This window comes from Echiichthys vipera (assembly GCF_963691815.1).
Source record: "Echiichthys vipera genome assembly, chromosome: 23".
Classification (NCBI taxonomy): domain Eukaryota; kingdom Metazoa; phylum Chordata; class Actinopteri; order Perciformes; family Trachinidae; genus Echiichthys; species Echiichthys vipera.
Window position 1 is genome coordinate 11404760 of NC_139848.1, and position 13467 is coordinate 11418226.

The 13467-nt window shown below is 42.8% G+C and overlaps 1 protein-coding gene across 2 annotated transcripts; it reads left to right on the forward strand.

Annotated features, from left to right (window-relative positions):
• Window positions 1-1668: 1668 nt before the first annotated feature.
• timmdc1 (translocase of inner mitochondrial membrane domain containing 1) lies at window positions 1669-10985 on the forward strand. Of its 2 annotated transcripts, none has more exons than XM_083938190.1 (8): window positions 1669-1841; window positions 3985-4343; window positions 5206-5371; window positions 6309-6397; window positions 7257-7324; window positions 8651-8729; window positions 9886-9996; window positions 10138-10985. In XM_083938190.1, the coding sequence occupies exons 2-8, from the start codon at window positions 4006-4008 to the stop codon at window positions 10286-10288; spliced, it is 1002 nt and encodes a 333-aa protein (XP_083794316.1). In that variant the 5' UTR covers window positions 1669-1841; window positions 3985-4005; the 3' UTR covers window positions 10289-10985. The 2 variants fall into 2 exon arrangements, with proteins under 2 accessions (XP_083794316.1, XP_083794317.1); XM_083938191.1 differs by having other exon boundaries at window positions 10112-10209.
• The last annotated feature ends 2482 nt before the right edge of the window (window positions 10986-13467 follow it).

Below are 13467 nucleotides of genomic sequence, written 5' to 3' on the forward strand. Positions count from 1 at the left end.
AAACAATTTGTACAAACAGCACCACGCAATGTATTACCTGCAAGAGCCCGAAACTTGCTCAAAGTCCTTAGTTTATCTCTCTAAAGGGAAGATTTATGTTAATATATTAGTACTTATATAGCACCTTTGTAGTCTTCTGACTTCTTAAAGCGCTTATACAGTACTTGTCACATTCGCTACCTTATCATCTAATCTAAACTGATCATTCAAACAACATTCACACACTAATTTGGAACACTTAAACATGCAGGTGCGTGGATTAACCACCGACCATTGGAATGGAGGACGACCCACTCTACCGCTGAGTCCACAGCCACTGCATATTTGTGTATTTCATACAGAATAAAAGTACACAGTAGTGTATGTCAGTGCAGTTTTTTTAACAGCTTTATTTAAAAGAAGTGGACGTAGATACAAGCAGCAGCAGTGGTTCTCAAACTTTGTCCAACTACCTCTGGAAAGATCCACTTCTCTCAAGTACCACCACTGAGATCAATGTTAAAATACACTATTCAGCTGCGGACAGACAGGTTTATTCTGAATCGGAGGATTATTTATTGCTGACCTCAGCTTCAGAAGGACTGCTCTAAATGTTCTCCTCCCGATCCACACTTCCTGCTCCTCTTATTAGTTCCCGTTTGGAGCCACGATTGCAGCGTTTCCAAACCAATCATTTTACTTCTGCTTACTCTCTTGCCATCACAGTTTAGCTCGTAACTCATGACCGTAACCATGTAGCAGGCTGATATTGAAACAAAAATATTACAGGGAATGCTTAACAGTTGTGGTAGTTTGATAGTATTATTTTTATTAGTATTTAATGTTTTGTTCAGGGGTACCACCAGAGAGAGTTTGAGTACCACCAGTGGTCTACAGGGACTACTATACAAGGAAAATACAGGGCGCATGCATGGGGTGATGGTCATACAACAATGCTATACATATTACAACAGTCTATGGTTTTGACAGCCTTTTCATTTGCTGATATGGTGATTACCTTAAAGTAAAGTCAATTTCTTTTTGGAAAAAAACATAAAAGCAAGAGGTTTTTGAAATTTTGAAAGATAAAACCAGATTTATCTCATCTCGTCTCATCTTCAGCCTCTTATCCGGGGTCAGGTCGTGGGGGCAGCAGCTTTAGCAGGGGACCCCAAACTTCCCTTTCCCGGGCCACATTAACCAGCTCTAACTGGGGGATCCCGAGGTGTTCCCAGGCCAGTGTGGAGATCTAATCTCTCCACCTGGTCTTGGGTCTTCCCGAGGCCTCCACCCAGCTGGACGTGCCTGGAACACCTCCCTAGGGAGGCGCCCAGGGTTCATCCTTACTAGATGATCCTGAACCACCTCAACTGGCTCCTTTCAACGCAAGCACATAGTTATTTGGTGTAAGAGCAAAACCAGAGCAAATGAACTGTTTCTGGATGAAAATGACAGAAACAGCAGTTAATATTAATGACATATAATAATTAGCTGGATAATATTTGTGTATGATTTCATAAGAAACCTCTTTAACCTTATTTGTGATTAAAAACGTGTTAGGAAGCATCCAAGTTTACCCATACTGTGCAGTCAGTCACATGCAGCGTGGTGTTCAGTCCTCCACCGGCGGGCGGCGCTGTGGTTCTGATGGGTCTGTGTCGCTGTTCACTGGCCGAGGTCAGAGTTCGGGACACCGGCAGGTTACAGGAAAGTCAGCGTTAGGAAAACAAACAGCAGAAGGACAAATATGGAAAACAGAAATGCGGACACCAATTGAGAATTAATTTGCATTACCCGGGGCCGCGGTGCTTCATAAAACAACCGGTTAATTGTCAAGAAATTGGGCGCCGCTAGCTTGGAAGGTAAGCTGCATTTGATCACAGATATGACCGAAGCTAATAGCATGCTAGGAGGTCCATTATCGGACAGATATGATTGTTTAGGTTTCCATTCAGTTTTTTCAACGACCACGGTATTCAAGCAGACCACTGGAATTAAAATATTGTTTTTACGTTATAATTAGCATTTATAATGTTAAGAAGATAGTTTATTTTATTGTTTATTTACGCTAGCTAACAGCGGTGGAAATTTGACACGACATAGCTGAACGATATTAAGCTAAGTTACCTTCTAACCAAGTTAGAAGCTGTACCGGAAGCCCCGCGGGACACTAGCTGGTGCGGGTGACTTTAGTTTAATTAGTTATTAATCTTTCAAAAACAAGTCAATAATCATGTGTTTTATAAGGTGACACGGGTATTGACACATGTCCATTTCCGTTTCTTTGACAGCCGAAACGCTGTCGTAACTCAGCGTTCCTGCTTCATCAGTTTGTATAAACCGTGAATGTGTTTTTAAATTAACGGTATATCATATAAATCGGGTTAGGGTTAGTGATTGTTAGCACATGGGAAGCTGCGAGCAGCAATGTCGGTTTCGGAAGTAGACCCAAATATTTTATTATTATTATTAATTTTATTGTTAATATTATTATTGTTATTGTTTTCCCCCCACATCTTTTTTTGTATATTCTCACAGACATCATGTGGGAGTTTTACAACAGTTAGGCATTTAAAACAAACAAACAATATATTCAAATGTATGTAAATGTATACATATAGACTTAAAATAATTCCAAAATTCAATTTTGAAGGTATTAAAATTTGGCTGAGATTTTTGTTTATAAATTTAACTTTATGGATGTGAACTTTTCCTTGTAGAATGAATACGTTGACAACCATATGTGTTGTTTTGTTTTTGTTTACATAGTAGAGAATTACATGATTTGGACAAAAAGATAAAAACAATCTGTTATCATAATTACACTTCATCTTAATTGATTTCCTGTCAATTACTGGTTAGTGTTAATACACTTTGGGCAGACTTAAGAAATAGTATTCATCATACGTTGCAAATCGCTGCTCCCTAGTGATTTCTTACAAACACCACTCTGTCTCGTGTCCATTGGGTGTCATTCCTGGGTCTTATTTGTGAAGACGGTGTCCTTTTGTATTTGTTTGACCCTGAACACACCGCTCAGAGGACCTGAGGGTCCCAGCAGTGCATTAAAACATCAGTGATGCATTTTGAGATCAATAAAGAAATATTTTCCCAGAAAGTCTGTTGTTGTTGTGTGCCCAGTGTCGTGCCAAGTCGTGTCTCCTGAAATGCGACTGCTCGCCCTAACCACGACAATCACAATCTAGTCTGCATTCAGGTCCCTATCTCGGGAGCCACCCCTTGCCAAAGCCGTTGCTGGAACACCTTCTCCAGAGGAACGCTGCTTTGTGACGTTCTCATTGCTTCCTTCCTCCCTCCTTACCACTGGCACCTGTTGAGTGTCGACTCTAACTGGGACCCAGTCAAAGACGTGCAACTTGCTGTGTTATCGCGTTGACACTCTGCAGACTCACACTGACTGGGTAGCTGGTCGAGGCGACTCTTCAGGCGGATATCACACACGCGATATCACACACGCATCCACATCCAAGGCAGGGCCCATGGGCGGCGCCGAAGGTGGCTGCGGCTGGGGCTGGCTGCCTATCTGCATTGGGACACCTCCTTACTCATCTTCCCCTCCCCCGGTGCAACTTGTTTTTGAGTTCTTATGTTGTACAGTGTGCCTATGTTTGCTGATGTGTTTTTCCCGTTCCCACACTGTGCTCGAGTGCTGATTTTTATTCTCCTCCACTATCCTCTTCTTGTCCTTTTCCTCCCTGACTGTTACTACACCCATCCTGTTATGTCTGTCTTATTGTTTGTATCATGTTGTATATGTATGGACAGGGTGATTGTTTCGATCTCACTGTACTTGTTACAGGTAAAGCATTCTGTTTCTTTTGATAGGACTGCACCATTTAACAGCTGCTGAATTGGACAGCCTGTGTAGTCCTGCCAGGATTTCATTTGCCTTAAGGCCGTTTATTTTGAGGACTGGAACTTAAGTCGAGACAGAGAGTGCATCATCCCAACCCATGGCCATGTGTTTCTGCCTCTCTGCTGCAGCCTAATGCCAGCTGAAGCGTGATGCATCCAGAACAGCCCAGAACGTTCTTCGCCCTGCAGAGGCAGCGTGCAGATTCAGCCCCTCAGGGCGCGCTGAACACCGGTCTACTGCAGGGCCTCATCCAGAGCGCCAGGCCTCCTTCCTTCTGCTGCCTGCTCCCCAGGGTCCACGCAGCTGATGTGGCTGCTGCCCAGCCTGCACAGATGCCCTCTTCTTCCTCCTCCTCCTCCTCCTCCTCCTCCTCCACCGGTCCTACCCCTGCACCCATCCCCTCTCCCAGCACCCTGCCAAGCATCATAGGCAAGCCAGAATTCCCAGACACAGGATGGGACCGTATCAAGGATCTCTTTGACCGAGAGTTAGTATTTTTTGTTCCTTCTTGACTTTTTCTATCAACCCCTTTATCATCCTGCTCTCTTTGACAGGCTTTATTCTTAATCTTATGAACAGAGTTTTAAACAATAGTTTGTCCTCTCTTCTGCATCCATTTAGTTGTTTGGCGTTGTGTTGCAGTTTAAACTGTAATGCAAACTTTGTTTATACTTCCCACCGACATAACTGTCACATTCAGGTGTGCCGATATATATTTCTGCTTTTGATGACATTTTATTGACTAAACAATAATTTAATGAAGAAAATAATTAGCAGATTAATTGGTGATGAACATAAATAAAAAATAATAAACTCTTGGGAAAGTTTGTGTAAATAAAGAGAATGAGCTTATTTCTAGACTCACCTTTTTACCAGTCATTCAGGGAAAGAATCATTGCAGAAGAAGCAGAGACCAGGTAAAAGACAGCACAGAACAGGCAGTACAGTCTTGTTTTTTTGTGAATTATTCTGGAATTGGAGAAATACATTTTTAGTTAAATAAAATGTCAGAATATGCACAAAATTGGGAAAATACGGCAGCACAGTAGTAAACTAGTTGACCAATACCCCATCCTTGAAAGCAGTGACCACAGTTTGATTATGTACAAATATGTAAGGATGCTTTGGTTGTTTTATTGTAGAATTGTTTCTACTTTGCATGTAATGAAGTAGCAATGGACGGGTCGATGTACTTAATTGCCACACTATTCTAAGTCCTTTAAATTACTCTGTTGTGTAATAATACACATACAAAATTTGACAGGGCAGCTGTAATTACGTCTAAAGATGAGGAATAAGTGGCACTGAGCTTGTTCTCAAAAGAAGGCATGTCTCTTGTGTCCCTGTAGTGTGGCGCAGAGCTACCCAGAGGAGCTGAGCAACGTGGTAAAGAGCGGTGTAGCCGCTGCACTGGCAGGCTTGATCTACGGAGGCCTGCCAGCAGCTCGCCATGCCAGGCAGAGGTATATCCAAGTCCATCAGGCGGAAATTTATACCAGCCGAGTGGAAGCGGTGGTAAGTAAATTTCCATGACTATTTAAAACTTATAACACAATCAGAACTGTATAGTATTCTTTATGATGAATGTCATTTGCCTGAAGATAAACAGTAACTATTTCCCATCTCTCATAGTTGGTCTAATGCGGGGCTGTCAAAGTGATCCAGTAAAGGGCCGTGTGGCTGCAGGTTTTCATTCCAACCAAGCAAGAACACACCTGACTAGACTCATGTAATCACCTGAACTGTCTTCACACAGTTGATTTGTTGGACCAGGTGTGTTCTTGCTTGGTTGGAATGAAAACCTGCAGCCACAGCGGCCCTTTACTGGATCACTTTGACACCCAAGGTCTAACGCCTCTCTAGAGCCATGTAACATGAAAGTAAACCTTGCCCAGCATTAGTCAAACACATCAGATTCAAACTCTATTCAAACATAATTTCAGCTGCCTGGGCTACACTGAGGCAGAGACAGGATGCAATGAAAATTTAAGAAATGTACGTGATGATAAACAAAACGTGACGCATATTAACCACGTTACAACAAAAATACAATAAATTGGCCGGCATATAACATTATGTAATGTTCCACGAAAGATAACAAAATTCCTAGACTTTTCTAAAGCATTAAAGGACTTTTTGTAGTTTCTATTCTATGGCTTTTCCTCTCCTGGAAAATGAGATTCTGAACTTCCATGACATTTTCCAGGTTTTTCATGAGCCTGAAAACCCTGTCTGTTAACATTTTCTCAACAATCCAACCTCACGTTTTGTATTAGACACTGATCAGTGTTGTGTTGCGTGGTAAATGATAGTACCATGTTGTGATGCTTACTGTAACCCTTGATGATTATGTTTCAGTGTAAAATGAGTGCACAATTGGGATAATGTTAAACTCTCATGTTATAGCATCAGGAGCAGCCTAATGAATGTGTGTCCTTTCTGTCTAATGCAGCGCTCAGCCCACAACGCAGCGATCCGGGGTTTTGTGAGATATGGCTGGAGATGGAGCTGGAGAGTGGCTGCTTTTGTCACTATATTCAAGTAAGTAAACAATCTCATTATCCCAGACCATTCAATTAGGTTGAAGGAAAACATTAATCTGTATTGGAAGTGGGCCGTATATGTAGTATAAATGTAACATACATTTCTAATTTGGTGCCTTCTTGACCGAGAAACGGCAGAAAGTGATTCTATGGCGCTTGTGGGTTGAAAGCAACAACTCCCATAATGCACTTCGCCCTCGACGGCGACAGGCACTTCTTCTGCCTCGGCTGTAGCAGCCGCAGTAGACGCCTCCCGTTCCTCCATCTGCTTCACCTGCTCGCTATGTGCGGCTCGTAAAGGTAGCCACAGACATCTGATTCAAGCGTCAGATCTTTGAAACCACCTTCTTCCATATCAGACAGTGCTTTGCGCCATTGTCATCACTTCACCAGCTTTCTCCACAGCACCTGTTATCTTAGTTTCTAAGTAAAGAAGTATTCCTTTAAGACTTATATTTTACAGGACATTCTTTTGCAATTAAGGAAACTCTTTCAAAGGAGGTATTTAACATTCGATTCAGCTTTTTCCCTCTAAACCAAGCTGAATTCAACTCATTGTCCCAAATTGGACCTAATAAAATGCAGTGGTAAACATTTTGAGCCCTGATTTTAAAAGAACAAAGCAGATCTCAGTTCTTCCCTTGCAGGCTCTGTGGCAACAACCAAAGTGCTAAGTATTTATTTTTAGCTCTAACACTAATCCGCCTGTTGTAATACAGACGAATAGTATATAATTCATATTAGATAATGTATTTATTCGATAGTTTTTGCTTCCAAAGATCATCCTCCTTAAATCTTTTGGTTTCATTCAAACCGTCTTTTTGCTCATCTGTCCGTCTGTTCCCTTCCCTCTGTAGTTCTGTCAGCACAGGGCTGTCTGTGTACCGAGACAAGTATACCGTCAGCCATTTTGCTGCAGCTGGAGGTAAGTGTCCAGTATGTGGAATGTACAATTTTCTGTCCGATGACGATGATGTTTTATCAATTTATTTAACTGGGAAAAGACTCCTTGAGATTAAAAATGCATTGTACAAGAGTGCCCTGACCAAGACGGGGAGCGGCATAGTCTTACATACGACACAGACATTAAAAACACTTTGCATCCAAAACAGCAAACATTTCAAGGTCAGATACAATAATAAAAGCCTTAGGCAAAACATCCACAGCCAGATGTTTATGCCTCCGGGTCGTTCAATTTCCCCTTAAAAGTGTTCAATGAGACCAACTCCTTTTTTATTAACAAGTTCCAGGCAAAGGGAGCAGTTTCCCAAAACGCTTTTTTCCTCAGTTCAGTTCTGACTTTTGAGACAGACAGCAAGAACAAAACCCGAGTCCCAGCATTATTTCGGTTACTGTAGGACAAAAGGAAGTAAGACGGACAAGACGCACAAAAACTCTGAGGTCTATGGAAAGATTTGTAAACAAAGTGACGCATCGCGATGACGTCAATCAATGCGTGTGACGTGTTACGGCGTGATGACGTATGGACGGCAATAAGCATTTGCGCGAGGCCTAGGCAGTGTGAGTACAAATGGGCCTGGGGCGCGGGGGGAGAGGGAGGGGGGACAAGTACCCTAAAGCCCGGGGCGCGGTGCGGAAGGACAGTGTGAATGCGCCCTTAGTGTCTGTTGCGCGTCTATAAGCCTAGGATTGCCTTGTAAATGAGAATATGCAGGTGTCTCAGTCTACGTATTGATAAGAAGGACCATCAAACCCGTTCATGCAGTGTACAGTGTAAATGTGAACCAGGTATAATTGTGATGTGTGAACAGTCTATAGCAAAGAGAATAGCAAAATTATAACTTTTATTTATGAAAATGATTCATTGCTTCTGTAAATTTTAATATGGGTCCAAGCTTTTTGAAAGAATCCACTGCGAATTCACCCAGACACAATTTCCTCCCTCCAGTTTTCATCTCGAGCAAAATAGTCACATTTTTCTTCCTTGCAAAACCAGACCACTGGGGTTCCTCTGGGGTTAGGGCACCGAACATGAGCCGCAAAGTCCCTTCTCTCTCCAACCTCATTTCCTGTCATCTCTCGACTACAGCTGTCCAAATAAATAATGCATAGCAATGCCCAAGAACTGATTAATAAAAAAAAAACTATTATTCCAGAAATCCACTGTCCATAAAAATGGGATTTTTCTATCGTGCAGAAATTGTTTGTCCAACTTCATATATGCCTGGACACCAGTGTTTGTTGAGTTATGAGTGATTACAATAAAACTTTTGTTTGTGTGCGTGTGCAGCTGTGACCGGAGGCCTTTTCCGACTGAACCTTGGCCTGGGGGGGCTGGTGGCAGGGGCAATCATCGGAGCGGGGCTGGGGTAAGGTTGGCTCCTTCTCCTACAGCGTCCATTCGTATCCAACAGTCGAACACATCAACGTGTTTCTAGTTTCAGCCCTCTTTACAGAAGTGATTTACGTTGTTAGAAGCTGCATTTATATTTTTTTTAACAGACACGCGTATTTGCTCATGCCTGTGTGCGTGATCATGCCTGTGTGCTCGAGAGCAGCGAGCACTCTGGCAGCCAGCTGCGCCCCTCCCAGCAACCCTCTGTCACCCAGCTGCACCCCAACGTCCAACTCTGTTCACGGTGCCAGAGGGACTCATGTGCACTGCAGAGGGCCATGTTTTGGGTACTAAAGCAAAGAGGCGGGCCAAGGCAGCAGCTGCCCCTCTCCATTTATACCGTCTCTGTTATTCCAGCCTCTCATCTCCATCTACCATGGTCTGATCTGGACTTATGCTTCACTCCATCTCCTCTCTCCCATCAACCCTCACTTCTCTCTCTGTCCCACTTTTCACTCACCCCCCCTGGTCACAGACCTCTGAGTGCACAGAGCCGAGTGCAGATTTGTATAATGGAAATTGAGTGTGAGGTGTTTTGATGGTGTAACAGACTGGAGGGGCTGGTTTGGATAGTGTCTGTGATCATCAGCACCGTGTTGGCTCAACCCTAGTCTGTTCTCTTTGTTGGCTCCTTGCTAGCATAGCTGCTTCCTCCTCTTCCTCCTTCTCCTCCTCCTCCTTCTCCCCCCTGTCACTGTGTGCCTGAGCGACCAGCCACCTGGAGCATTTGATGTGTGCAAACAGCCCCGGCCATGGCTATGCCAGGTGCAGTCAGGGCAAAAGGGGTGAAATGAAAGCAGGCAGCTAATCGGAAAGCACATCACGCTCCAGATCTCAACCCAAATGTCCTCTTGTGCGGGCACACAGCAGAGGTGTTGCTGGAGGGTCTGGGTGGGGCTGGAGGGATTGCAGAAGAGGGTGTGACTTTGTAAGACACAGCAGAAGGGAAATTTGGCACTTAATTATTACATTTTGGAAGGCTTATGCAATTAACGTAGCTTTGTGTGTAGCACAACAGATTACACAGAGGCAAGGAGTGGTTTAGAAAGCAGTTCATTTCAGGTCTTTATTGATTGGCATTAGATGACACACCCAGTGTTGAAGTGTCACCTCAGCTAACTTCTTCTCAGGTTTCCCGCCGGTGCTTTGATCATCAGCATGCAGTCGATGACGGGAGAAACAACCAGAGAGAGGAGGAGGAAAGAGCGCAGGGAACTTTATGAGCTCAGGCTAAAAGAATGGTAAGATATATTCAAGGTTTTAATAAGATTATTTTACGCTTTGGTAGGTGATTTCATCAAGAACCTAAATGGGCGTTCAAATTGGTTGTTACCCTGATGTCTTGTTGTTCACCAGTCACTCTCCTTCTTTCACATCATAAGGACGGCCCGTCTGCAACTGACAGATGAGTTGATTGGAGATCTGAATGTCAGCTCTCAGGCAGAGGAAACCAGTAAGGACATGCAAAGGATCCAGGAACTGCTTTGTTTACCACGGAAAGAGGAAGCGCCTCAGGACTCTGACAGTCAATGACAGTAGCTGCCTAAAGGCCTCGAAGGTGGGACTTCACACATCCGGGAGGATTCATGGGTCACTTCTTTGCCTGGACTCCACACTCAATTAAAAGACACTGTTGTAACTTACCAACTACTGACCTGTGTACATCTGTCTTTGTGAGGACCATTTTGAGTCTTTGGGAGTAAGGACACTTTGGGGAAGTGAGGATATTTTGTTATAAAACCTCTAAACATAAGGACCAGTTTGGAACCAGAATCAAGTTATAATAAAAATAGAAATGTATTCTTGTACAAGAAGAGAACACATGGTACACTTCAACATCAGTATCTCAAACATGCTCTGAGGGCAGTCCTCGTGAATCAAGTCATTCTACAGGCGGTTGAACAGTAACGGTTGTCATGGTGATGTATTTAGAAAACACAGTAAGTTATCTCGACTCTGCCCATAGCAATCGCCGTTTTGCCGACTCAACACAAAACAATAAATACGGCCATTGTTCACACATAACTAATAATAACATATCTGCACTTTTCCAAATATTTCCTACGGGCCTCATGTTGGGACAAACATTCAAAGGACTGTTTGATGGTTTTAAACATGGTTTTAAACGCTGGTTAGAATTTGGTTGAGGTTCAGTTTAGACTAAGCATATGGTTGTTTAGGTAAGGTTGTAGAAAATGCATTATGTCAAAAGATGTGCAATCTAATCAAGATCACAAAGTTGCCATTGAAAGGGATACAACTGAATAAAACCTCAACTGAAAAAAAAACCTCACCGTCTCCTCCTGACCTCACCTTTCTTCCCATCGTTTAGTCACGGGAGAAGTTACGGATGTTCGATCATTACATTTAGTACACTCGATGTTTTGACATCAAACAACACATGTAAATTCGTGTCTGTCACAAAGTGGCCTGTTCTGTGTTTTGTTGTGCTTTCAACTTTGCCTCTTGGGCTTTTCAGCAACTAGGTCAAACATAGCCCTGGCCCCTGGTGTAAACAAGATGTGACACAGCAACAGCTGTGGCCCAGGATGCAGCAGTGAACGCTGACATGCAGATGGACAGCCTATAGAAACGGATTCGAGGAACCCTTGCACTTCAGAGAACAGCTTGATGATCTCAAGCTTTGAACTATCACAGGTAGACACGGGAGGTAAGGTTTAGAGTTACTTTTTAATTGTCCGTTGGCTGCGTCCCAGCATCAATGAGTTGTTTATCAGGGTGTAACACTTGGAAAGATGTCTACGTTTCAAACCTCTTTCCCTTTTACTGTTTATTGAATGGTTGAATGGTAGTGTTGCTTAAACCTTTGCTGATCCTTTTAAACCTGTCACTTATATGGACACTGGTCCCATTCCATCATGACCAAGCTGCAGCATTTCTACCGTCCCACTTCAGCAAATACATCAGGAGGATCATTTTAAGGTAGATTATGACGGCAGTTTTGATTTTCCAGTAATCATGTCTTTAGACGGTTGGCAGATCCCCTATGACACTTGGCATTGTGTTCCAGGTCTGCAACGCTCAATATGAAAACACTGACCGCCCCAAAAACACTTTTCCCTAAATGGGACTAGACAATCCCCCCTGGAGCCTGCTCTTGTCAATCAGTGTGTTTTTCTTTACGACGTCATTTAGCGGAGAAGGATTCATGGACGTTTGTGAAAATAGATTGTGCATATTTGATTATGTTTTCCCAGCTCAGCAGATCAAATCTCTTCAGGGTGCTACAGTGATGCTACATTCTTGGCTTTTTGTAAAGAATTTTTAGCGCTTTTTTATAAGCAATTGCCCAAGTTGTTACACAGTAGGTCATATGTGGCATAATCACTGCATTAAAATGTAGTTTGGCTGAATCAATAGTTAAATCGTTTTTAATACCGGTATATCTAAAGTTGGACAAATAAAATTATATTGAGGCTACTGTTCTTTTCATTCGAGCATGATTCCTAACTGTTTAAACTCATGTTCAATTTCAAGTCTTGTCAAGTCAAGTCTCATGTACAGACACCAGGCTCGACGTCAGTGCAGAGAAAAATAGTCTTTGACACCTTGAGATGTTAAGAAATTGCAACCAGGTTGACACGTTAATTAAAGCAGCTGACAGATCTCATGCAATAACATACCATGACTTGGCAGAATTTAGTCTTTACTAATAATGCAACATTCACAGCTATTACCCCTGGGCTACAGTATACGATATAAACAACCGAGTGACATCAATGACAGATAAAGAAGTTTAAAAAAAATATCCAATCCTAGACAAAACTAAATAAGAATTACAAAAAAAACTCATTTAAAATGAAATAAAAATCAGTCAAAAAGTGTCAGAGGTCAGTAAGGAAATACGGTACATAGGCCTACAATAGATCTTCATACAGATGAAGAAGAAGAAGAATTCCTTTATTAGTCCCGTGAATGGGGAAATTCAATTTTCACTCTATTATTTTTCATGTTACACACACACAGGCCCGAAATACACACACATGCTCAGACAGGACCTATATACATCCAACCAATGGAGAGATGTTAGAGCGAGGGGGCTTCCAGTGACCGGCGCCCCGAGCATTTGGGGGTTCGGTGCCTTGCTCAACAGCACCTCGGCAGTGCCCAGGAGATGAACTGACACCTCTCCAGCCACCAGTCCACACTCCATTCATGGTCCACACAGGGACTTGAACCAGCCCAGTCACCTAAGGACTGAGCTACTACTGCCCCATGTAGGCGGATGTAGGGCTTTTGCAGTCTGACATATCTTTGTATAGTTTGATCTCACTTCTAAATATATCCAAAAAAGGGATCATTTTGAAGAAAAACGACATTTGTGTATAAAATGTTCTGCCGAAAAATAATGATTAACAAATTCTACTTTTTTATCCTCCAGGTGGAGACCATACTTTATCATTTCATGTCAAAACCGGAATAATTGGCTCATTATAAGCCACCCCAGGGGCTTTTAGCACCTGCTTTGACAGGAAAACAGTGAGTATTTTAAATTAAAAAATCTATTTCGAGTACGTGGTGTTAAACAAGGGACACATCACTAAGGCTGGAAGAACCTGCTTATTATAATGTCCGGGATCGAGGCCGCCTCGTGCACACTACTTAAATATCTGTTTATGGCAAAGGTACCGTTTTACCCTTTAGACTACAATTTGGCCACGTGGCCTAGAAATCCCATCCCGCGTGGACGT